General features: G+C 50.5%; 1 protein-coding gene across 3 annotated transcripts in view; it reads left to right on the top strand.

Moving 5' to 3' along the window:
* Positions 1-24,694, top strand: part of GEMIN5 (gem nuclear organelle associated protein 5) — a 121,532-nt gene that overhangs the window by 91,799 nt on the left and 5,039 nt on the right. For all 3 annotated transcript variants that reach the window (XM_088475667.1, XM_088475664.1, XM_088475666.1), the window contains exons 23-28: positions 3,718-3,837; positions 4,088-4,298; positions 4,996-5,256; positions 7,660-7,822; positions 23,239-23,656; positions 23,740-23,830. In XM_088475667.1, the coding sequence (XP_088331793.1) occupies positions 3,718-3,837; positions 4,088-4,298; positions 4,996-5,256; positions 7,660-7,822; positions 23,239-23,656; positions 23,740-23,830 (1,264 nt within the window). The remainder of the gene's footprint in view (positions 1-3,717; positions 3,838-4,087; positions 4,299-4,995; positions 5,257-7,659; positions 7,823-23,238; positions 23,657-23,739; positions 23,831-24,694) is intronic.

The following is a 24,694-nucleotide window of genomic DNA, read 5'->3' on the forward strand; positions in this document are numbered from 1 at the left end:
AGAATACCCAGAGAGGGATGCAGGGAGGACTTTTTCCCCGTTGATTAAACGTCTGCACCCTGAAGAAGCCACGGTCATCCTGACCTGGCTATAGAGAACCCCGGCAATCCTGCTAAGAGCAATAGGCCGTCCAGGTACAGGAGCATTGGGATATACTGAACAGGAGAACTGTCAGAAAATCCAAAACGCTGGTAAACCCCTGTGGGGCTGAGGACAGTCCCAACAGGCAGAGCCCGAAAAATGTAAGTGCTGTGATACAGCAAACCTCAGTCCATGCTGAGGCAAGGTCTCTGTAAGTACCCGTAGGCACGCCTCCTGTATATCTAGTGATACCATAAAGTCTCCAGGTTCCAAACATAGTATGATGGAGCCTAGGGATTGCCTCCTGAGCCCAGGTAGCTTTAGGAACTGGTTCAGGGAAGTGAGACAGAGAATAGGCCAAAGAGGACCATTCAGCCACCGCACCAGAAAGAAAGCAGAACAACCAGTCCCTCGCTGAGAAAGTGGGGATGGCCTAATGAGCTCCGCTTACCGCAACAACTGTATAGCTTTCTGGATTTGTAAGGCCCTGTTCGGGTCTGAATAAGGGCCTGCGTACCATCACCTGGAAAGAGTCCACCTGAGCAAAGAGAGGGCGTACCCTCCTACCCACGTAGCCACGGCAACTTGACACTAGTACCGGGCGAACTGAGAAAATCGCCATCTCCCAGTGGTAGGCCTGTCTCGTCAGGCTGAAGAGATATCCGTAGGTTCAGAAGCAGGATCGGCTGGCAGTCCAGGCCTGCTCGGTACTGGATATATCGGCCCTCGTAGAGGCCGACAGTCTATGAAGTAACAGACCTTTAGGCTGACCCAGAGGACAAAAAGACTTAACAGACTTCGTCTGAGGCCTTGTAGTGGGCATAGCTGAAGGCGGTAAACTTGTCGTTAGTAATACTGCCAATGTTACTACAATCCTGTCAAGGTCAGGACCAAACAAGATCTACCCTATAGATGGTATCTGCACCTCTGCATTCCCAGAGCGCAGCCATAGGGTATTACGGAGGATACAGTCGCAGTCGGAACTCTGAAAGTTAGGAGACTGATATCCAATATAGGCATTTCCACCTATGACAACTGCATATATTACGTGAGCGACCAAATACATTTGAACCCCAGACGTGTTGGAGGGGAAAAAACATTACAAATGCATCAGCTCAGTATGCAATAGTATTAACCAACCATGCTATAACCATGGTAGGATGGGTAACAAGCCCTGAAAGCGAGTATACTGACTTCAGGCAGAGTTACCCCCTACGGATCCGAAGAATCCGACCACGCAGGAATGGGAGGCGTCAACGTCTGAAATTAAACGAGTAACACGCCCATCCACCCCAGGAGGGGCTCGTGATGACCCCCAGGGAATTTGGGACAGGAGGCCAAACACTGTTGCAATACCTCGTATCTGACAACAGCCAGAGTCCCGCCATGCGATCCACCCGCTAGTCAGCAACAGGGAACCCGAAGGCATGTAAGACTGAGGGTGTATGATACAAGTGCAGGTCAACATTCACTCTAACCAGAATGGACCTGCTACCAGCCCCAAAGCAGGGATAATAATACCTGAAATAGGCTTCCCCCCGTGTAAGAGGGAAAGAGCCCAAAACAGTATCCAGTTCACGGCAGAGCCAACTGGGAAGTAACCACAGAGCGTCAACCACGCCAATTTGCGTTTCGTAGAAAACGACATCCACCTAGGGTGGCTGTGGTAATCCCTGCAAGGGGAATGACAGACTGTTGTGGCACCAGGGGGAATTCATATTCTGCGAAAAAAACCCTGCAGGGAGCGATAGTCTGTGTCACAGGGGAAGAGTGCAAGAAACTGCGAGATACCCTGAGATGAAAAAGGGGCAGTATGGTGAAGTAACCCCAAGTGAGGTACAACAATGGGGCCCGCCCGGCGATCCGCAATTGAGAGGATCCAGAGAAAACAAACCGCCCAATGGGGTCGTGAAAGGGGCCGGCACCAGATGACGCCACATACAGAACCCTTTATGAAACAAATCCTCCGCACTAACACCTGCAGCACATGGCTTGCAGGATAGTAAAAATGGGTGCAGTATAATGCTCTATCTCCTGGTCAAACATATCTGACCAATCTTGGCGGAAATATCAAGCAGCGCTATACTGGTCCTGACTGATGCCAAAATTAGCCGCAGGGACTCATTTTCAGCGTATGCAACACACAGTTCCAACTAAAATGTGGCAACGTGCAGCACGCAACAGTATGTGACAAACCTCACAAATATTAACGAGTATATAAATGTGAGGTCTCAGAACCACCCTAAGTACAGCTGTATTAGGGCAGATAAAGAAAAGGGATAGATATACACTGACAGGTGAGAGAATTAAGTACAGACAGTCAGCACTAGCATAAGTCACATACAATGCAGATATACACATATATACATAAACATGTCATATAATATACTGCACTATTACACTGCATGCAACTTACCCAGATTCAGTGTCTGGGAAGGCTACAGCGCTGTGTACACTGACCTGATGGTGAGGTACGCAGGGGGACTGGACTCACTGCCATCTCCAGAGATTTCTGCTGCACCCCAAGAAAATGGCCGCTGGAGACCTCAGAAAAAGCGTGGCACGCGGAGGAAGCAGCTCAGCGACGCCAGACTACACATACTGAAAGGAGCGCTGAGCTGAGGGGAGGAGCCGCTGTAACAGGGAAGGCTGCCTCCCCTGGCCGGCTATTAACCCCCGGGACGCCGGCTCCCTGCACCGATCAGTAAGTCCCTGGTGGTCTAGTGGACACACGGGGTATGGGAGGGCCCGCCGCCACTGCCGGCGCTTCCGGTCTGTCCCCAGAGACCGGAGGCACAGGACTGCATATTAAATGCGCGGATCACCGCAAGCGGTGACCCGCGCCTTACCTGCTCCTCGTGGATCCGGCAGCAGTCCTGGGCGCCCGCAGAGTACGGCTAGTACAGACTCTGGGGTCCCGCTGAGATCCCCAGATCTGTACTGGCGTCTCAGCGCCGGTGGGGTGACGGAGCGGCAGCTTAGACGTCCTATGGACAGTCCGACGCTGCCGCTCTAAAAGTCCAAAGTAAAAAATAAAAAACTCTGTTCTTTGAAAAAATATATAGCTTAGGGGCTGCTAATCAGCTCCCCACTGCACTAAACGGTGACCCGACTCCGGCCGGGCACCAACTTAAACTGAGGTGCCTCTGGCTGGGGGGCGGGGTTATAGGGAGAGTGGACCCAAGTGCATCCTGGGAGCTAAAAGCTTTAACTGTGTAGTGCCCGGATTTGGTTCCCAACCTATACCCCAAGGTCAACCCTGTGGACCCCCTATGGACCCTGAAGTAGAAACATCTGTACCACATTAGTTCCAATGGAACACTGCCCCTAGTGTTGAAATTGTGAAGCAATTGGAAGACTACTATACACATAGAATGGGATGATTAGGGTTTGCCTCGGTTCTGTTCAGTTATACTTGTTTCTTTGGGAGGTTATTTTTGTTGTTTTTTTTATTTTCTCGCACCCATTTGGAGATGGTGGAAGTGAATTGTCTAAAATTAGAGGCTTTAGTGAGTAACCCCCAAATTTTCTCTCTGACCCATCCGTCTAGCTCATCATACATGTAAGTTTATATGTAATGGCTGGAATGTGAATGTTTGCTATGTCCTAATTTCCGTGGTTATTTGTTTGTTGCAGAGAAGCCATTGTTGTGGCTAAATCTCGTCTGCTCCCAGATGACCCAGTTCTCCAGGAGCTGTACACCAGCTGGGCCACAGTACTGGAACAGGACGGCCACTTCTCCATGGCTGCTAAGTGGTAAGTACCTGTAAGGGACCTTAGGTTGTACATACTACATGGAATTCCCTCCCTCGTATAACAAGACTTTTCCTAAAGCCTCCAAACCCTCAAGTGTTGCCTAAACCTAAGTCATCTTCTTAACCTCCCTAGGCTAAACTAGCCGATTACCACTGATTTACCCAAAACTTGCATGTATTCTTCTGTAATCAAACCCCCCTCTGGTTCCCAATCCAACATTAATGGTTGACTATTCTCTGTACTTTCTCAGTTACTTAGGGGCATCCTCTCCATACGATGCAGCTAAAGTCCTTGCCAAGAAGGGGGACCTACTGTCTCTGAGCACTGCAGCTGAACTTGCGTTAATTGCAGGAGAAAAGAGCCTGGCGGCTTCGTTCGCCCTACGATGTGCACAGGAACACGTAGCTGCTAAGAACTGGGTCGGGGCCCAGCAGTCTCTGCAGCAGCACCCTAGCCTACTGGTGAGCAGCGCTATTGGCCAGTTACATTCACGCTCTCGGTCTGTCGCTACATTGCAGGTCACTGACAACGTAGAGGAGACAATAGATATGATAGGGAGTTGGGCCACTAGAACGTCTTCACATACAAGGTTCTAAGCCCAGTTCACCACCAAGTTGTGTCATAACTGTGCCACAGGTGAATGTTTATAGTATGTCACACTGGTCCTGGGGCATTTGTACACTGCAATCAGAGTTCTTATTCACGTCTTACTATGTTTAGGTGTAATTTCCTCATCAGACCTGCCTGTATGTCCACATATAGTGTATTTCACTCCTACCTGGATGACCCATTGTAAAAACACATTCCATATAAAACAACTCTGTTTCCCTGATTTGCATTACCTAATGTTCCCCGATGTGATCACCCATGCTTTCGCCAGTTAATGATCCATTCACTGGGGATTGGCATTGTGTGTTTTGATTGTTCTCAGTACACCTGTATTGTTAGCTGTACTCATTACTGGAGAACAGATCATTAGCCGACCGAGGTGGATGTGAGTACAGCAAGGTCCTGCAGGGTTCTCGGACCCCTCAACCTCAGTTATGTTAGTCAAGTGGAGGTGAGTTGTTTTCTAAAGGCTTTAAACTTTAAGTCACAGTTTATTATAGAAGAAAACCACTGTTCATGATTTTGACACGTGATACACTTGTTTTACAGGGACAGAGGCTGGTTTTCTGTACTAGTGAACTACTGTTTAATCACCTAGAAGAGAAGACTCCAGTAGATTGGAAGACACAGTCTGCGCCATGTTTTCATGACTGGATGGTGATCGGCAGCAGGGAACCGTTCCTTAGTAACCTCGCTGGCCTCTGGCAGAGAGAGTATGGAGTCTGCACAGCAGACCAGTATACAGAGGCCTATCAGCAACTTTGTGCATCGGAAGCCCCTCCAATCACTACCAACACCAGCCCCAGGCAGGTAATGGATCGCTTCCTGCACCATCCCATAATATGTTATTCACCAAAATATAAACTAGGAAACAATTAGGAGCTATTACATATATAAATGAAAGAAAATGATTAGTTCACAATAAAACAAACTGTGGACAAGAACAGAACACACCTGTTGTTCCCAAAGAAATACAAACCAAAAGTTATATATTAAATATCAATTAAAATAATCTGCTCTGTGTAAACACTGGCTGTATATAAATATTTAGCTCTGCAGTATGTAAAGAAAATGGCACAATTTTATGAAAAATATATAAATACATTTATTTCATAGTATTTAACCAATAGAATCAATAAGTTAACACAGATCATATGAATTATAAAAACATTTAAATATATCACTGGACCTTAATATATGGAGAGATTCTGATGGGCTGATAAATGAGTAAGCGTTTTGTCCACTGTAAATTATGCTGAGACACAGACAATATTACTAGCCAGGGAATATTATTCAAAGTAAGCTGCCTACAAAGGTGCATGTGGATGGATCTGGTGGTGTAGAAGGAGCATGTGGATGGATCTGGTGGTATAGAAGGAGCATGTGGATGGATCTGGTGGTGTAGAAGGAGCATGTGGATGGATCTGGTAGTGTAGAAGGAGCATGTGGAGGGATCTGGTACTGTAGAAGGGGCATGTGGAGGGATCTGGTAGTATAGAAGGGGCATGTGGAGGGATCTGGTGGTGTAGAAGGAGCATGTGGAGGGATCTGGTACTGTAGAGGGGCATGTGGATGGATCTGGTAGTGTAGAAGGTGCATGTGGAGGGATCTAGTCGTGTAGAAGGGGCATGTGGAGGGATCTGGTAGTGTAGAAGGGGCATGTGGAGGGATCTAGTAGTGTAGAAGGGGCATGTGGATGGATCTGGTAGTGTAGAAGGGGCATGTGGGTGGATCTAGTAGTGCAGAAGGGGCATGTGGAGGGATCTGGTGGTGTAGAAGGAGCATGTGGAGGGATCTGGTGGTGTTGAAAGGGCATGTGGAGGGATCTGGTACTGTAGAAAGGGCATGTGGAGGGATCTGGTAGTGTAGAAGGGGCATGTGGAGGGATCTGGTGGTGTAGAAGGGGCATGTGGATGGATCTGGTAGTGTAGAAGGGGCATGTGGAGGGATCTAGTAGTGCATAAGGGGCACATGGAGGGATCTGGTGGTGTAGAAGGGGCATGTGGAGGGATCTGGTAGTGTGGTAGTGTAGAAGGGGCATGTGGAGGGATCTGGTGGTGTAGAAGGGGCACGTGGAGGGATCTGGTGGTGTAGAAGGGGCACGTGGAGGGATCTGGTGGTGTAGAAGGGGCACGTGGATGGATCTGGTAGTGTAGAAGGGGCATGTGGAGGGATCTAGTAGTGCAGAAGGGGTCACATGGAGGGATCTGATGGTGTAGAAGGGGCATGTGGAGGGATCTGGTAGTGTGGTAGTGTAGAAGGAGCATGTGGAGGGATCTGGTGGTGTTGAAAGGGCATGTGGAGGGATCTGGTACTGTAGAAAGGGCATGTGAAGGGATCTGGTAGTGTAGAAGGGGCATGTGGAGGGATCTGGTGGTGTAGAAGGGGCATGTGGATGGATCTGGTAGTGTAGAAGGGGCATGTGGAGGGATCTAGTAGTGCATAAGGGGCACATGGAGGGATCTGGTGGTGTAGAAGGGGCATGTGGAGGGATCTGGTAGTGTGGTAGTGTAGAAGGGGCATGTGGAGGGATCTGGTGGTGTAGAAGGGGCACGTGGAGGGATCTGGTGGTGTAGAAGGGGCATGTGGATGGATCTGGTAGTGTAGAAGGGGCATGTGGAGGGATCTAGTAGTGCATAAGGGGCACATGGAGGGATCTGATGGTGTAGAAGGGGCATGTGGAGGGATCTGGTAGTGTGGTAGTGTAGAAGGGGCATGTGGAGGGATCTGGTGGTGTAGAAGGGGCACGTGGAGGGATCTAGTGGTGTAGAAGGGGCATGTAGATGGGGCGGTTAAATGCTAAAATTCTGATTAGACCCAGAAAAAGGTAGGACCCTCTTCCTTTTTTTTTTTTAATAAATGACGGATTCCTCAAAACCGCATAGTTATAAACTTGGTGCAATCACAGAGACACCAGCCCCCTTCCCTGTATATATTTCTAGGCTAAAATTGGAGTCGTGCCTGAAAAGTTTGATTAATGAAATTTAGCACTTTGTACCAGAACTTTTTAATTTTTGGACACGACCAACAATGATTGTTTCAACGGGAATAATAACAGAAAGAGATGTTTATCTAGCATAATTGGCATTGGGGTGAGGGTGGAATTGCTGTTGTGGCTTTTTGTTATACATTCAGTATCTATCTTTGCAGATTCTGTTAGAAATGTTCATCCTCTGTAATGACATAAATATTCCCATTTCTTGTCATACACAGCTGCTGCTGTACATCTCCCAGGAGGTGGCGCTGTCTGCTCTAAGCTACCTCTTAAAGAGTTGGGATGAGGCGGCACCTGCATTGCTCCGAGCCCTTTACTGCTGTCATCAGGCCGGACAATTTACATTAATGCAAGAAATTTCCCAACTGCTGCTTCCAAATGGTAAGTACTGGGAAGTACAGGATTATGTGTCTGCGGCGTGGTCCGCTGTAATAAACAACAAAGTGTTCCTATTTGGTAAAAAGCCGATAATTTAATTTTCAGTGTGCCCTTTCGCTGCCATTGACGTCATTTAGCGCCATTTACATACTGCCATCAAAATAGGACCTTCTGGAATTTGTAGTATAGAGTGCTACTTGTTATAGAGAGACTAAATCTAATAAAAGAATACGAGTATTATGGAGTTGTCGGGTCGCTCACTGTCGTAGCCGATATTGCCATTTTTTTTCCCCTGTTCTCTGTATCTGCCATCTATCTCTCCCCCTGATGGCTCGTCTCCCCCTAATCCCCACCGTGCCCTCTCCCACTCTCTTCCCTGCTAGTCCAATATACCGGCACAGTCACGGATCAATATTGCTGATATATCAAAATCGGGATGTGCGTCAGGGAAGGGACCTTCTATCCAGGAGTCACTGTCGGACAGCATTGATGTTTTGCAGGGGATGAGGCAGGCACGCAAGTGTGGTGGGGTCTATGGGGGGGCTGCAGGTTAGCTGTGGTGTCCAGCGAGGGGAGGGATGGAGCTGGGCTTTCCTCTAAGTTTCTACTGCGCATCTGTTAGACACACACCTTACAGCAGTATATAAAGGCTATATTTGTGGTATGTGCATTCCCTGTGGTATCAGAATACACGCGCTACATTAAAGATTCAGGATGCTCAATTGTTTTCATTTTTTTGTTGTTTTTTAGTGTGTTTTGTTCTTGGGGTTTTCTTTTTGTTTCATCCGATGCTGCACGCATGTCTTCTTCCCGTGATAATGGCTTATTTGTTTAGTGTTTATATAGTGTATCATTACCCTTTAGAGCAGCCACTCCAATATAGGTGAATTACCAATCCCCAAAAAAGCAAGTAAGCTCAAACATGGACAAATCTGATAGAGCGCCCAAACTCCAATAGAGACGATATACAATTTGCAACTCTCCATTTGAATAATAGTTTATAGCAGTAAATCTAATCTACCATATAAAAATGGATGATCAGTCCCACATGGAAACCATAAAACAACAATATAGCGTATATGTATATATATTCAGGAATTACACACATAATGATTTCATGTAGAATATCACATTTAGCCAAATGTATCTCTTGTGCACATAATCTAATAGTCACTTTTCTCCTTTCAATGCATCAAAAAGCTTTTGCAATCGAGTTTTTCTTTGAACAGATCCCTGTAGGTCTTCCAAACAATAATGATATATCCGATGTTGGCATATATATGTATATGTCTCCACACTGCCTTGGGATGAGTAAAAGTTTAGGAGTAGATAAAGATGTATAGCTTATAATATGAATATACTGCAGGCTGTTTGTAGTGATCCCAATAGTAAATCACATAATGCAGCTGTGAATCACTGTGTCCAGTCCGGAATCCGTATGAATGACCGCCGGACTTCAGCCCGGCGGTTCAAATCCCAACGCTGGCAGCCCGATGGGTGAAGATCCCGACAGCGCAGGTAAGTATACTATCCCTACCTCTCCCCCCCCCCCCCCAACCTAAACCTAACACTCCCGTGGGGGGTGCCTAACCCTAACCCCTCCTAGTGCCTAAACCTAACCCCCCCTTCCCCTAGCCTAACCTTAATTCCCCCTCGGGTGTCCCTAAACCTCATCCCCCCCATCCCCGGCTAAGTGTATACTCACCCCCCCGACAGAGGATGATCGGTCCGGCGTCGGGATTAACATAGGCGTTGGTATTCCGACGCCTATGTTAAATCTCTTGCCGCGATTAGTGTCGGGATTGATGGCCGCCGGTCTCATAACTACATCCCGTCCAGTCCATATATACAAATTATTTCACATACAGGGCTGTTGATATACTGTGATAGGAGTAACACTCCCATTTACTGCACACACAGTCCTGGTCTTTTGTTACTTGTGCTTATATATGTTTGTACCATCTATACGTTGTATCTGTAAACAGGTATTAGGTTTGTTTTAGTATCCTATCTGCACATATATGTCTTTAAACTGTTCTATTATTAAATAAACACTATACATTTTAAATTGAGATTGCATCCCTCATTTTTACTCATAGGGCTAAAGGATGCGCTTAACGTCCCCCTTCTTTTAGATCTATTCACAAACCCAGTGAGGTTAGTAGTGATCTCACCACGTTTTAAGCAGCAACGTGCTCAGCCCTACACTAAGTGTTCAGAGCAGTCCCACCCTCAGTTATTTACTATGGTTTGTGACCCTATTCAAAATATTTTGCCTATGTTCCATAAAGCGTAGTTTCAAAGGGCGAATAGTGCAGCCCACATACTATAGACCACAATCACACTGTAATAAATGTACCACATAAGTTGTATTACAGTTTACAAAGGTCTTAAGAGGATGTGTCTCCTTCGTGACCGAAGAAGTACAGGATTTGTCTTTATTCTACATAAAGGAGCCTGTAAGACCTCTATTGTAATTACAACAAAAGTTCCCTCCTGGATTAGAAGGCAACCACATCTGTTTCTTTGTTGGCTCAGAGGTAAATAGACTGGGAGCCAAGAAGTTTGAGTTTTTCTACTTCAGGGTCCATAGGGTATCCACAGGATACCTTGGGGGGGGGGGGGGGGTATAGGTGATGACGTCAGGCATCGGGCACCATAGAGTTAAGTTTCAGCCTCCCAGGATGCACTAGGGTCCCCCGAGCCAAGGCATCCCAGTTTAGTTTGGTGCCCGGCCGGAGTCGGATGCACCTGTTAGAGGGGGGCTATGAAGCCCCTGAAGTTTCGTCAATGCAGCTGTGGCTGCACATCTGGAAGTACAGCATGGACAGTCAGTCCTGACGTCCATGCTGTCTTCCCTACACCCCTGCCGGTACCAGAACGCCGGTACTGATTCGGGGATGCTGGTAGGCATCTGGGGTCACAGCTAGCGGTGACCCCAGATGTTTAGGACCATGGCCGGAATCAAGGGGGACAACAGGTAAGCAGCGGGGTCCCGCGGTGGGTCCCCGCTGATACATGGTCCAGAATCCCCAGGCAGGGGGCTCCCTGGGGACTGGCTGCATCGTGGAGCCAGGTTCTAACCTGCGCTTCCACTACCCCCCTGGGACAGCAGGACCGCGGCAGAGCGGTAGCACTGCGGCGTCCCAGGGGTTAAATGCATGCCAGGGGAGCGCGCCTTCCCTGTCTCACAGCCGGCGCCTCCCCCGCTGCACACAGCCCTCTCTGCACTGTGCTGACTGGCCCTGTGTCAGCGCTCCTCCCCCAGGCCGGCCTCCTCTCTGCTCCTCGGTGGCCATCTTTGGAAGAAGCATGGTGAGCGCTGCTGGACGCTGATGAACGGTGGCATCGCGGTCTGGGTCCCCCTGCATACCTCTCCTCCGTTGGATTAAGGTCTGTGTATGCAGCGCTGTGTCCTACCAGGCTCTGAGTCTGCGTAGTTGAGGATCAGCGCTGATAGTGCAGGAATTGATTTCTTTGCATTGTATGTGACCTATGCTAGAGTCTGCTGCCTGTACTTTATTTTCTATCTGTCAGCATTTAACTGTCCCTGTTCTTTCTGCTAAAGCCCTTGCGGTGCGGTGCTTGCAGGGTGGTCTCACACTATACTAACGAGTATCAGTGAGAGGGGTCACATACTTACCATTATGTCTGAAAGTGATTTTCCTCTCCAGCTTTTATGTACTACATGCAAGGTACCTATAGCGGAGGGACTATGTCGGCAGTGTTATTCGTTGACGCGGCCGATTACGGTCACGGCTCCGGTACAGGAGCCGCCCTGGGCTTGTTTTGCCAAAGCGCTTACAACCCTCGTGGGCCAGTTAGCTCCGCAGCCTGCCTTCACTCAGATGGGATTGTCCCAGCAGTCAGTGGTGTCGTCACCCATGCAGGGTTTCCCGAGACAATTGATGGTACCCCACAGTCTCCCTATTTCCCCTCCTCAGGTCTCTCATGAGCCTGCGTGGGTTAATTTGTTAACAAGCTCTGTAGAGCAGTTGTCAGAAGTGTTGCAGGGGGAGTCTGTGATGCGGCCGGTGGCGTCTCTGTCTGCTCCTTATGAGGATGACGACGGGACGTCCGATGATGGGGAGATTCTGGATCTTTCTGACCAGGAACCTCCCCGTCCTAAAGAGTCGGACGCTAAGTCTAAGGTGTATATACCTGGCCTTATTCGTGCAGTCCGTACTGCTTTAGTTATTGAGGATGAGGAGCCTCCGGTATCAAAGTCCAAATACGCCTTTTTCAAGGATGTTAAAGGAGATACCACAGTGTTTCCTCTTTCTACTTCAGGGTCCATAGGGGTCCACAGGGTTGACCTTGGGGTATAGCTGGATCTGGATCCACGGGCACCACGCAGTTAAAGCTTTGCTGCTCCCAGGATGCACTTGGGTCCGTCCTCCTCTATACCCCGCACCCGACCACAGGCACCTCAGTTTTAGTTGGTGCCCGGCCGGAGTCGGGTCACCCTGTCGCAGTGGGGCTGCAGGAGCAGCCCCTAAGCTTTATTTTAAAAGAGAATTTTTTTTTATTTTTTTCTACTTTTTTTTACATTTTTAGAGCGGCAGCATCAGACTGTCCTTTAGGACGTCCACGCTGCCGCTCCTCCCCGCTGGCGCCGCAACGCCAGTACAGCTCTGGGGATCGCGGTGGGACCCCAGAGCCTGTACTAGCCGGGCTCTGGGGACTCCCTTGACTGCTGCCGGACGCGACGGGGATCAGGTAAGCCGCGGGTCGCCGCGTGCGGCGGCCCGCGGATACTTTGTATGCAGTCAGAAGCCTCCGATCTCTGGGGACAGACCGGAGGCGCTAGCGGCGGCGGCGGGCTCCCCCTCAATTGAGGAATACCCCGCGTGTCCGCTAGACCACCAGGGTATCAGGCTGGTAGTTAATTGCTAGCCAGGGGAGGCAGCCTTCCCTGTCTAGCGGCTCCTCCCCTCAGCTCAGCGCGCCTTTCAACTAGCAGTCTGGCGTCGCTGAGCTGCTCTTATCTTACGGCCACTCCTCCTCTGAGGTCTCCGGCGGCCATCTTTACTGGCAGGCATCGCAGACTCCCAAGCGGTATCAAGTGGACCGGTCCCCCTGTGTACTTCTCCCCTGCTAAAGGACAGTGTACACAGCGCTATAGCCCTCCCAGACACTGAATCTGGGCGGTTGATTGTAGCGGAAGGTGCAGTGAGTACTAACTTTTCTGCATTGTATGTGACTATTGCTAGTGCTGCCTGTCTGTGACTTATTCTCCTTGCTGTCAGCTTATAACTATCCCTTTCCTTCTCCTACGGCCCGGCAGGTGTGTGGGGGAAGGGCGTTTTTCTGAGACCCTCACTTATATATATCACGTATTTGTGGGGTCAGTCACATACTGTTGTGTGCTACACAGTACCATATCTGGGCTGTTGTGTCGCATACTGGTGAGTGCGCGGGTGTTAAAACCGTAATTCCTCTGGTGATACGTATTTCTTGTGTATTTACGGTATCATGTCCGATGAGGAGACTGAGCGCCCTGTGGCTCCTGTGCTATTTTCCTGCAGACGCTGTGCTGCTGGAGTTGATGGGGAGGACTTATCTCAGGATGGTCTGTGCGGGCGGTGCCAGCTGGTACCGGGCCCCTCCAACCCCCCTGTGTCACAGGACCCTCCTTGGGCGATGTTTTCACAGGTGCTGGCGTCTATTGCGGACCGTTTATCGGTCCCATCAGCTGTCCCTTCTAGGGCGTTGCCTCAGCCCACCATCCCCCATTCCCCGGGTGTTCCACAAATATTGCGGTCTCCCCCCGGGGCCCAGACTGGGTCCTTACTCGGGACTGCCTGTGTATGTGCAGTCTCCCCCAGTGACGCGTCAGTCTGTAGTGCCTTTGCAGAGTTTTGCTCCGACGGCTCCTCCGCCTTGGGTGGATGTTCTCTCCAGCTCCGTACAGAGTCTGGCGGCTTCATCCTCGGCATTTCAGTCGATGTTGCAAAGTGATGTGCCACCAAGGGCGTCTAAACGTCCGGTTGTGAGTTCACTAGCTGCGCAGTTGTCGGACTCGGAAGTGTCCTCAGATGATGGAGAAATCCATGAGGACTCTGACTCTGATGCCATGGGGCAGGAGGTGGAAGCTAAGTCCTCCATTAATGTTCCAGCCTTAGTTAGGGCGGTGCGGGCTATCCTACATGTTGAGGATGATGCGCCGGCTCCTAGGTCGAAGTTTCCTAATTTTAAAAAGGCCAAGGTGACTTCAACTGTGTTCCCCCTGACTGATCAATTAACGGATCATATGGCGGCGGCCAGGCAATTACCCAGTAAGAGGTTCCATCCACAGAAGAGGTTGGCGCCGAACTATCCTTTTCCCGAAGCTCATTGCAGGAAATGGGAGACTCCGCCGGCGGTGGATTCCCACGTTACCCGCTTGATCAAAAGCGCGACGCTGACATTGCCGTCTATCTCCTCTTTGAAGGATCCCACGGACAGGAAGGTGGAGACTTGTTTAAAGTCCATTTATTCTCTTTCCGGGGCGGTGGCTCGCCCGTCCATGGCTATCTCCTGGGTGGCTAAAGCCATTGAGGCCTGGGCCAATGCCTTGGAGGATACCTTTCCTGATGAGGCTCCGGATATCCAGAGAGCGTTAGTGGGACAGATGCGGGATGCAGCTTCCTATATTGGGGAAGCGTCTTTGGATGCCAGCCTGCTCACTTCTAGGGTGTAGGCTGCAGCGGTGTCTGCTCGGCGCTCCCTGTGGCTGAGGTCCTGGAGGGCTGATGCAGATTCAAAAAAGGGTCTGGAGGCCTTGCCTTTTAATGGTGATTTACTATTTGGTCCGGATTTGGACAAAATAGTGGATACTTTGGCTAAGTCCAAGTCGGCTTTCCTCCCTGCGGCCTCTGCGCCGGCTAAAGTGAGGAGCTCTGCCTTTCGGTCCTTTCGGGTTCAGGGTAAGGCCAAGGGCCAGTCCTTCCCGAGACATTCGGCGACCAAGGCCGCACCCAAGCCCAAGAAGCAGGCATGGAGTGCTCGGCGCCCTTCTTCCAAGCAGGAGGATAAGCCTGCTGCCTGATGGGACGGGCCTCTCTCTGGGGGACCCCAGAGTGGGAGGCTGACTTCTCCAATTCGCCCACGGATGCCTGGGTTCGAGAAGTAGTCTCTCAGGGGCACGCCCTGTCTTTTCGGTTCAGGCCGCCCCACCAGTTTTTCTGCACGAGTCCTTCTCTGGACAAGACCAAAGCTGGTCAGATTCAGGTAGCTATAGAATCCTTGCTACAAGCAGGGGTCATTGTTCCCGTTCCGCAGTCTCAGCGCGGGACGGGGTACTAGTCTCTGAACAGATACCTCAGAGTTCCCAAGTTCAGGATGGAAACGTTACGTTCCATCATTCTGGTCTCCCTCGATATCCAGGACGCCTATCTCCATGTGCCCATAGCACCGGCACATCAGCGGTATCTGAGGTTTGCTATCCTGAACCATCACTACCAATTTCGGGCGTTGCCTTTCGGCCTTTCCACGGCTCTGAGGGTGTTCACCAAGGTGATGGCAGTTATGGCTGCCCACCTTCGGGGTCAGGGTCTACGTCTGTTGCCGTACCTGATCGATCTTCTGCTGCTGGCGAGCTCCCCGGAGGTGCTTCTTCGACATCTCCACCTGACCATTGCTTGTCTTCAAGCACACGGGTGGTTGATAAATTGGAAGAAGTCCTCCCTGATTCCATCACAGCGGATGGTTCATTTGGGAGCCCTGCTGGATTCTCGTCAGCAACGGATTTTTCTGACTCCGGAGAAGGTCTCCTCCCTGCAGCTGCGGATACACAGTTGCCTGAGCAGTTGCCGACTGTCAGTCCATTCGGCTATGAGAGTTCTGGGGTCCATGGTGTCGACATTCGACATGGTGGAATTTGCCCAGTTCCATTCCCGGCCCCTGCAGGGGCTGATTCTATCGGAATGGAACGGGTTACCTCACCAGATCCGCTCTCAGATGCTGGTGTTGTCCCCGGAGGTTTGGCAGTCTTTGGCTTGGTGGCTTCAGACAGCGCATCTGATCGAGGGGCGCCCCTTTTGGATCCCGGACTGGGTCCTGCTCACGACGGATGCCAGTCTCCGGGGTTGGGGGGCAGTGACCGGCTCATTATCGCTTCAGGGTCGTTGGTCCGCGGAAGAAGCACTTCTCCCCATCAACATCCTGGAACTGCGGGCGCGGTATACAGGGCCCTGCAGTCGTCCGGCCCCGCTCTTCACGGAAGGGCGGTTCAGGTGCAGTCCGACAACGCCACCACGGTGGCGTACATCAACCACCAAGGGAGAACTCGCAGTCGGGCAGCAATGTCGGAGGTGTCTCGCATTCTTGTTTGGGCAGAGTGTCACGTTCCAGCGATCTCGGCAGTCTTCATTCCCGGAGTCCTCAATTGGGAGGCGGACTTCCTCAGCCGTCACGACGTGCATCCCGGGGAATGGTCGCTTCACCCAGAGGTGTTTCAGCTACTCGTGGACAGGTGGGGGCTGCCGGAGCTGGACTTGATGGCCTCCCGTCACAATCACAAGTTGCCCGTTTACGGGTCAAGGACAAGAGACGCAGGCGCCTGTCTGGTAGACGCTCTGTCGGTGAAATGGACGTTTCACCTGGCGTATCCGTTTCCTCCGATATCCCTGCTTCCTCGGGTTCTGCGGAAATTCAAGCAGGACGGCGGCACGCTCGTGCTGGTGGCTCCAGCGTGGCCCAGACGTCCTCGGTACTCCGATCTGAGGTGCCTCTCCATCGACGCTCCGTACCTTCTCCCTCAGCGTCGGGACCTGTTGTCTCAAGGGCCCTGCCTTTACCCGGATCTGGGTCGGCTGTCTTTGACGGCGTGGCTCTTGAGACAGCCGTCTTGAGGTCTAGGGGTTTCTCCAGTTCGGTCATTGGTACCATGCTTAGAGCACGCAAGCCTGCTTCCGCGCGGATTTACCACAGGGTGTGGCGCACTTATTTTCAGTGGTGTGAATCCAGAAACTATGATCCGCAGGTGTTCCGGGTTTCCAGAATCTTGGAGTTTCTTCAATCGGGTTTGGACCTCGGCTTACGTCTGGCCTCTCTGAAGGTTCATGTGTCTGCTTTGTCCGTGTGGTTTCAGCGACTGATTGCTACACTGCCAGATGTTCACACCTTTTTCCAAGGTGTTCTCAGGATCCAGCCTCCCTTCGTGCCTCCGGTGGCTCCTTGGGACTTGGCGGTGGTACTCCTTTTGAGCCGCTTGAGTCGGTGGAGCTCAAGTGGCTGACGTTTAAGACCATTTTTCTCCTGGCAATTGCTTCTGCCAGGAGGGTTTCAGAATTGGGGGCGCTTTCCTGTCGCCCTCCTTTTCTGATTTTTCACCAGGACAGGGCGGTGCTCCGCACGCGTCCTGAGTTTTTGCCCAAAGTGGTCTCAAAGTTCCACATTAATCAGGAACTTGTTGTGCCAGCTTTTCAGTCACCTGATCTTTCTGCTGGTGAGGCTTCCTTAGATGTGGTCCGGGCACTTAGAATCTATGTGGACCGGACTGCTTCGGTTAGGAAGTCGGATTCTTTGTTTGTCCTCTTCGGTTTTCACAAGAGGGGTTGGCCTGCCAACAAGCAAACGTTAGCCCGTTGGCTTTGTTCCGTTATTTGTGAGGCTTATGCACAGGAGGGTTTACCTGTGCCAGCCTCTGTTAAGGCTCATTCCACTCGTTCAGTGGGTCCCTCTTGGGCTGCTAGATGTGGTGCCTCCGCTGTTCAGCTGTGTAAGGCGGCTACTTGGTCTTCAATTCAGACGTTTTTGAGGTTCTATGCGTTTGACACCTTCGCCTCTCAGGATGCATCCTTTGGGCGCCGGGTACTCCTTTCAGCACAGGAGCGTCCACGCCCTTAGTTGAACTGCTTTGGGACATCCCCAAGGTCAACCCTGTGGACCCTGAAGTAGAAAACAAGAGATATGGTAAGAACTAACCTTTGTTATCTCTGTTTCTACGAAGTCCATAGGGTCCACAGGTCGCCCGCCCTGACGCACCTGGCTTCAAATGGGCTGTGTGGCTGGTCACCGGTTTTCCGTCTCCCATTTCTGTGAGTATGGTTTCTTGTGTGTTCCAGTCTTCCTTCTCTCTGTTTAGTCTCCTCCTCCGGCCTTAGCTGCTTACCAACTGAGGTGCCTGTGGTCGGGGGCGGGGTATAGAGGAGGACGGACCCAAGTGCATCCTGGGAGCAGCAAAGCTTTAACTGCGTGGTGCCCGTGGATCCAGATCCAGCTATACCCCAAGGTCAACCCTGTGGACCCTATGGACTTCGTAGAAACAGAGATAACAAAGGTAAGTTCTTACCATATCTCTTGTTTTCGGGGCAATTAGTTGACCACCTAGAGGAAGCGTGGAAACAGCCAGGCAAACGATATCAGTCTCAAAGACGTTTAGCAGTGGCGTATCTGTTTGCGGACAATTATTTTGCCAAGTGGGAATCCCCTCCACAGGTGGATTCTCATGTGACGCGCCTTGTCCGTAGTGCCACATTACCCATGCCATCCATGTCCTCCCTTAAGGATGCTACGGACCGCAAGGTGGAGATCTGCCTGAAGTCCGTCTATTCCCTTGCGGGCGGGGCAGCGCGGCCAGCTATGGCCATTTGCTGGGTTGCCAGTGCTATGGAGCGCTGGGCTGATACGTTGGAGGCGTCCTTCGATTCCGACTGTTCGGCTGAGCAGACGGAGTTGATCGTCAATCTCCGGGATTCGGCCACTTATATCAACGAAGCGGCCTTGGATATTAGTACCCTGGCGTCTCGAATTTCTTCGGCAGCGATGGCTGCTCGACGCACCTTGTGGTTGCGATCCTGGAAGGCGGATGCTGATTCCAAAAAGGGTTTGGAGGCGTTGCCTTTTAACGGAGAGGTTCTCTTCGGTCCGGACCTGGACAAGATTGTAGCCACGCTGGCGGCAGCTAAATCGGCATGTCTCCCGTCGGCTGCTGTTCCTTCTGGTTCAGGTACATCGTCCTTTCGGTCTTATAGGGCCCAGGGTAGGCCTAAAGCACAGTCCTTTCCCCGACAGGCTGGCCCCAAGAAATCGGCCAAGCCCCGGAAGCAGGCCTGAAGTACCAGACGTCCGGCCCCTAAGCCAGATGACAAGCCTGCGGCCTGACGGTCCGGGCCTCCCTTTGGGGGATCCCAAAGTGGGAGGCCGCCTGCTGCAGTTTGCCCGGTGTTGGTCGGTCACCACGACACTTGGGTTCTCGAGGTGGTCTCACACGGGTATACCCTCTCCTTCCGGCACAGACCCCCGGCTCGATTCTTCACCACGGGTCTGCCATCAGACCGGAACAAAGCCACGGAGCTGCGGAAGGTCTTGCACACTATGCTCCAGGCTGAAGTTATAGTGCCTGTTCCATTCTCCCAGAGGGGCCAGGGTTTCTATTCCAATCTCTTTTTGGTGCAGAAACCCAATGGGTCGTTTCGTCCGATTCTCAACCTCAAAGCTCTCAACAAGTCTTTGCAGGTGCCGAAGTTTCGGATGGAGACCCTATGGTCCATCATTCTGGCGCTGGAACCTGGGGACTACATGGTGTCATTAGACATACAGGACGCTTACCTGCATGTCCCTATTCTTTTGCGCCATCAGCAGTTCCTCAGGTTTGCAATCCGCAGCGACCACTTGCAGTTGCGGGCGTTACCTTTTGGCCTGGCGACAGCACTACGTGTTTTCACCAAGGTGATGGCGGTCACGGCGGCTTCCCTGCGGCTGCAGGGAGTTTGCATGTTGCCGTACTTGGACGACCTACTCTTAGTGGCAGGATCTCCGGAGCTCCTTCTGCGCCACTTGGACCTGACCATTGCGCTACTGCAATGGCACGGCTGGTTGATAAACTGGCAGAAGTCCACCCTGATCCCGTCTCAGCGGATTCTGCACCTCGGAGCCTTATTGGACTTGGGACAGCAAAGGATCTTTGTGACGGGGGGAAAATATCTCTGCCTTACAGTCGAGGGTGCGCAGTTGTCTGCAGAGCCGCCGGGTGTCTCTGCACTCGGCGATGAGGTTACTGGGCTCCATGGTGTTGGTATTCGACATGGTGGAATATGCCCAGTTTCACTCCAGACCTCTGCAGCACCTGATCCTGTCCAAGTGGAATGGACTGCCTCAGTCTCTAAAATCCCAGACGATAGTGCTCACTCCAGAGGTTCGCCTGTCCCTTGCCTGGTGGTTGCAGACAACCCATCTCAACAAGGGTCGTCCGTTCTGGGTGGCGAATTGGGTCCTGTTGACAACGGATGCCAGTCTTCGGGGCTGGGGGGCAGTTTCGGGTCCACACTTGTTCCAGGGCAGGTGGACTCCGGCAGAAGCAGAGCTTCCAATAAACATCTTGGAACTCCGAGCGGTTTTCAATGCTCTCCAGCAGGCACATCGGGTTCTCCAAGGTCACCCAGTGCAGGTCCAGTCGGACAACGCTACCACCGTGGCCTACATAAACCGGCAAGGAGGAACCCGAAGTCGGGCGGCTCTCGTAGAGGTGTCTTGGATCCTGGTATGGGCGGAGCGCAATCTTCCGGCCATATCAGCGGTCTTCATCCCGGGAGTGCTAAACTGGGAGGCGGACTTTCTCAGTCGCCAGGACGTTCATCCGGGGGAATGGTCCCTGCACCCGGACGTTTTTCAACTGCTGCTGGACAGGTGGGGTCTTCCAGAGATCAACCTCATGGCGTCCCCGCACAACAACAAGTTGCCGGTGTACGGGTCTCGCACAAGAGACGAAGAGGCGTCTCTGGTGGATGCTCTGTCCGTCCGGTGGACGTTCCGGTTTGCTTATCTCTTTCCTCCGGTTTCCCCCCTTCCACGGGTAATCCGTAAATTCAAACAGGAAGGAGGGATGCTCCTGTTGATAGCTCCCGCATGGCCCAGACGGCACTGGTTCTCAGACCTTCAGGGTCTGTCCGTGGACCGTCCTCTGCGGTTACCGCTCCGACCGGACCTTCTGTCACAGGGTCCTTGTCTTCACCTGGACCTGACTCGGCTGTCTTTGACGGCGTGGCTGTTGAGACGGCCATGTTAAGGTCCAGGGGGTTTTCCAGCTCTGTAGTGCGTACCATGCTAAGAGCTCGGAAACCGTCTTCCGCAAGAATATACCATCGCGTGTGGCATACGTTCTTCCAGTGGTGTCGACCGAGAGGTTATGCACCGCGGGAGTTTTGTCTGTCTCGGGTACTCGCCTTCCTGCAAGCGGGACTAGACCATGGGCTTCGCCTTGCTTCTTTGAAGGTGCAGGTTTCGGCCCTGTCTGTCTGGTTTCACCGTAGGATTGCTACAATCCCTGATGTGCACACCTTTATGCAGGGCGTTCTGCGAATTCAGCCGCCTTTTGTTCCACCTGTTGCGCCTTGGGACTTGACTGTGGTCCTGAGGGCTCTCCAAGGACCGCCGTTTGAACCACTGGGTTCAGTGGATCTTAAATGGCTAACAGCTAAGACTGTTTTCCTTCTGGCCATAGCGTCGGCCAGACGTGTTTCTGATTTAGGGGCTCTCTCTTGTAGACCCCCTTTCTTGATTTTTCATGGGAACAGGGCAGTGCTACGCACTAGTCCTGAATTTCTTCCCAAAGTTGTTTCCCAGTTTCATGTTAACGAGGAAATAGTTGTTCCGGCCTTTAACTCACCTGGCCTTTCAGTGGGTGAGGCCACTTTGGATGTTGTGCGGGCCTTAAGGACTTATGTTGACCGCACTTCTTCGTTTCAGAAGTCGGACGCCTTGTTTGTCCTCTATGGCTTCCGTAAAAAGGGTTGGCCTGCTTCAAAGCAAACTTTGGCAGCCTGGATCCGTATGGCTATTTCTGAAGCTTATCTTCATGTAGGCCTGCCGGTTCCTCCTTCTGTGAAGGCTCATTCCACTAGGTCTGTGGGTCCTTCGTGGGCAGCTCGACGTGGTGCCTCTGCAGTCCAGATCAGCAAGGCTGCTACGTGGTCCTCTGTCCATACCTTCGTGAGGTATTACAGGTTTGACACCTTCGCCTCTCAGGATGCTTCCTTCGGGCGGCGGATTCTCCTTTCAGCACAGGAGCGTCCCCACCCTTAAAGGATACTGCTTTGGGACATCCCCAAGGTATCCTGTGGATACCCTATGGACCCTGAAGTAGAAAATATGAGATATGGTAAGAACTTTCCCTTGTTATCTCTATTTCTACGAAGTCCATAGGGTTCCACAGGGCTCCTGCCCTGTCGCACCTGTGCTGCAGATGGGTTTTGCTCTGGTCACCGGTTTTTCCGTCTCCCTCTGGTGAGAATGTGATTCTTGTGTGTGTCCAGATCTTTCTTCTCTCTCTTCCTTCTCCTCCTCCGGCCTATGGCTTGGTACCTAACTGAGATGCCTTGGCTCGGGGGCGGGGTATAGGAGAGGGACCCTAGTGCATCCTGGGAGGCTGAAACTTAACTCTATGGTGCCCGATGCCTGACGTCATCACCTGTACCCCCCCCCCCCCCAAGGTATCCTGTGGAACCCTATGGACTTCGTAGAAATAGAGATAACAAGGGTAAGTTCTTACCATATCTCATATTTTTTGCTTTCTTAAAAATGATCGACGGTTGTGGTTGAAGGGTCTCTTTAAGAAGGGGATCTAATGTAAGGAGTGTATAGTTGTTCTTGATAATTTTAGCAACCCCATTTGATGAGTTATTAAACTTGGATGTAAATACCACAGAGGGATCAAAATATTTGTTCTTAGATTTCATTTTTTTCTTGTTCTTTTTGATCTTGTATCTGTAAAAGAGAATCCCTATCTAAATCCCTGCTTTTCAAAAACACGTTCAATACCAATTCATTCGGATATCCTTCACTTTAATTTGTTTATAATGTCTTTGTATACAGTGTGTAGTATTCCTTACTTGACAGTCACAATAGCTTGTATATTACATAGAAGGCTATTTTGAAAGTTGGATTATTCATGCTGCCATATTTCTGTGGGAACTGCACTCTTCTAATTTAGGAACTTAATGTCTTTAAAATTGTAGTGTTTGCTGCCATTTAATGGAAGGAGAAAAAGAGCTGCTTTGCTTTCAGTACATATAGTACAATATACAGGGATATTTTCTTATTTAGTTGAGCAGTGAAATGTAGTGTTTGGCTCCACCCTCAGAGGTGACAATGTACAAATGATATGTGTGTTCCTACCTGCGGGGGGAGGGTTTCTTTACATGATAACCTCCCCACACACACGACATTAAACCACCCATAACATTAAATCCTTCTCCCACACACATTACATTAATAGTAGTCTTCATTTTAGCACCCTGCACCTGTCACAACCCGTGCAGTTCCTCTTTCCTACCTAGGGTGTTGCTCACTGCTCTGGTGCTTCTAGCACACACTGGTCTGTGTATCAGAAGTTTGCTGCATCAGCAGAGTGTGCTAGAAGCACCAGAGCCACCTTATAAGATCTATAAATCATACTGTGTTGTTGCTAAAGTTGTTCTATCTTCTTTTGTAATCAGGCTGCGATGAGCTGAAAACTAACCTCAATCCTGACAACAAACACAGTTCTGCTGCCTGTGAGAGTCTGCAGGCCTTCATAGCTTATTTATACCTGTATGAGGTATGGTGGAGTGGGCAACCCAGTCCTCCTGTGCTGGAAGTAATGATGGAGACCTCGGCTGGAGGAGATGCAGACCCTGATGCACCAGCAGAAAAGGACACTTCGGGAACTCTGCCTGACTTCGAGGTGCTGTTGTCAGAGCTACATGTCGGCTTCCAGAATGCTCAGCGTGAGATTGCAGATGTACAGCAAGCTCTTAGAGAGATGATACAGCAACATCAGAGGGCCAGGCAGATCCAGGATAACTCTCTGGAGCTAGAGCAAGACTCCAGCCCAAACCCAACTCCAGAGGAACATCCTGACAGCAAGAACCAGGCGTGAGTAGAGCCTCTTGGTGAATAACTATTGCAAGTCTGTCCTAAGTGGTCATTAGTTCACTGTCCACTCTCTGTTTCTGCAGTTATAGCCTCAGTCCAATCTCCCTGACCGAGTTGATGAAGAAGCTTTCCACTGCAAACCACAAACTAGCTGAGTTTCCTGAATATTTAAAGGTGAGAACCCCAGTGTTACAATGTAAATCAATTTTAGTATAACAAACAGCATGGTGACATACATTCGTAATAATTTGTGCAAGAAACCAGCTTCTCGCTGTATTGTAACTGGTGTTATTGTTACTTTTATCGTTAAATGTTAATTAAATCATAAGTGTAAAGAGTTGCATATAGACAGAGGCTCCGCAATCTTCCTTCAGTCTGACATTGCTGAGGTGTAATTTGCAGTCTGTAGCTTACCACATCCATCCATTCACTTCTCACTTATGCTTTTACATAAGGGGACAGGTCTTAATTGCTAAACCTATGGAGTGTGAATTATACCCCTTTTACACTGGCCAAATAACCTGGGTTATTGCTGTGTCAACCCGAGTCGCGGCTCAGTTTAAAAAGGTCCCCGAAAAATAACCTGGTTCCAGTGACCTGGCAATCCAACCCGGGTATCGAGCAGGGCTGGACAATTTGTTTGGTTTTGTGCCCTTCCGCACTACAAATGCAGCGCTCTTGCGGCGGGAGCTACATATGGTATAAAGAGGTAACCAACCTCTCTAATGAGAAGTATTTATATAAGAGAGATACCTTGCACTCAACCTTATAAGTATAGATAATGACAATGTGATTGTGTGTGTGATAATGGGCCAATAATGTTAGGACAACTGTGCGTAAAAATAATATGTAATTTAATGACATTAAAATACACATATATCACAACTGGATATAGGATTGAAGTATTAGCTGATTGTGATTAATTACAGTGGCCGGTAAATGACTATGGTGTCTATTTACTAAGCAGTGTTAGGAGACAGAGTGAAAAGTGATAAGCTGCCAGCCAATCAGCTCCCAACTGTCATTTTTCAAACACAG

Source organism: Taudactylus pleione, unplaced genomic scaffold (genome assembly GCF_031769625.1).
Source record: "Taudactylus pleione unplaced genomic scaffold, aTauple2 ptg000176l, whole genome shotgun sequence".
Lineage (NCBI taxonomy): Eukaryota > Metazoa > Chordata > Amphibia > Anura > Myobatrachidae > Taudactylus > Taudactylus pleione.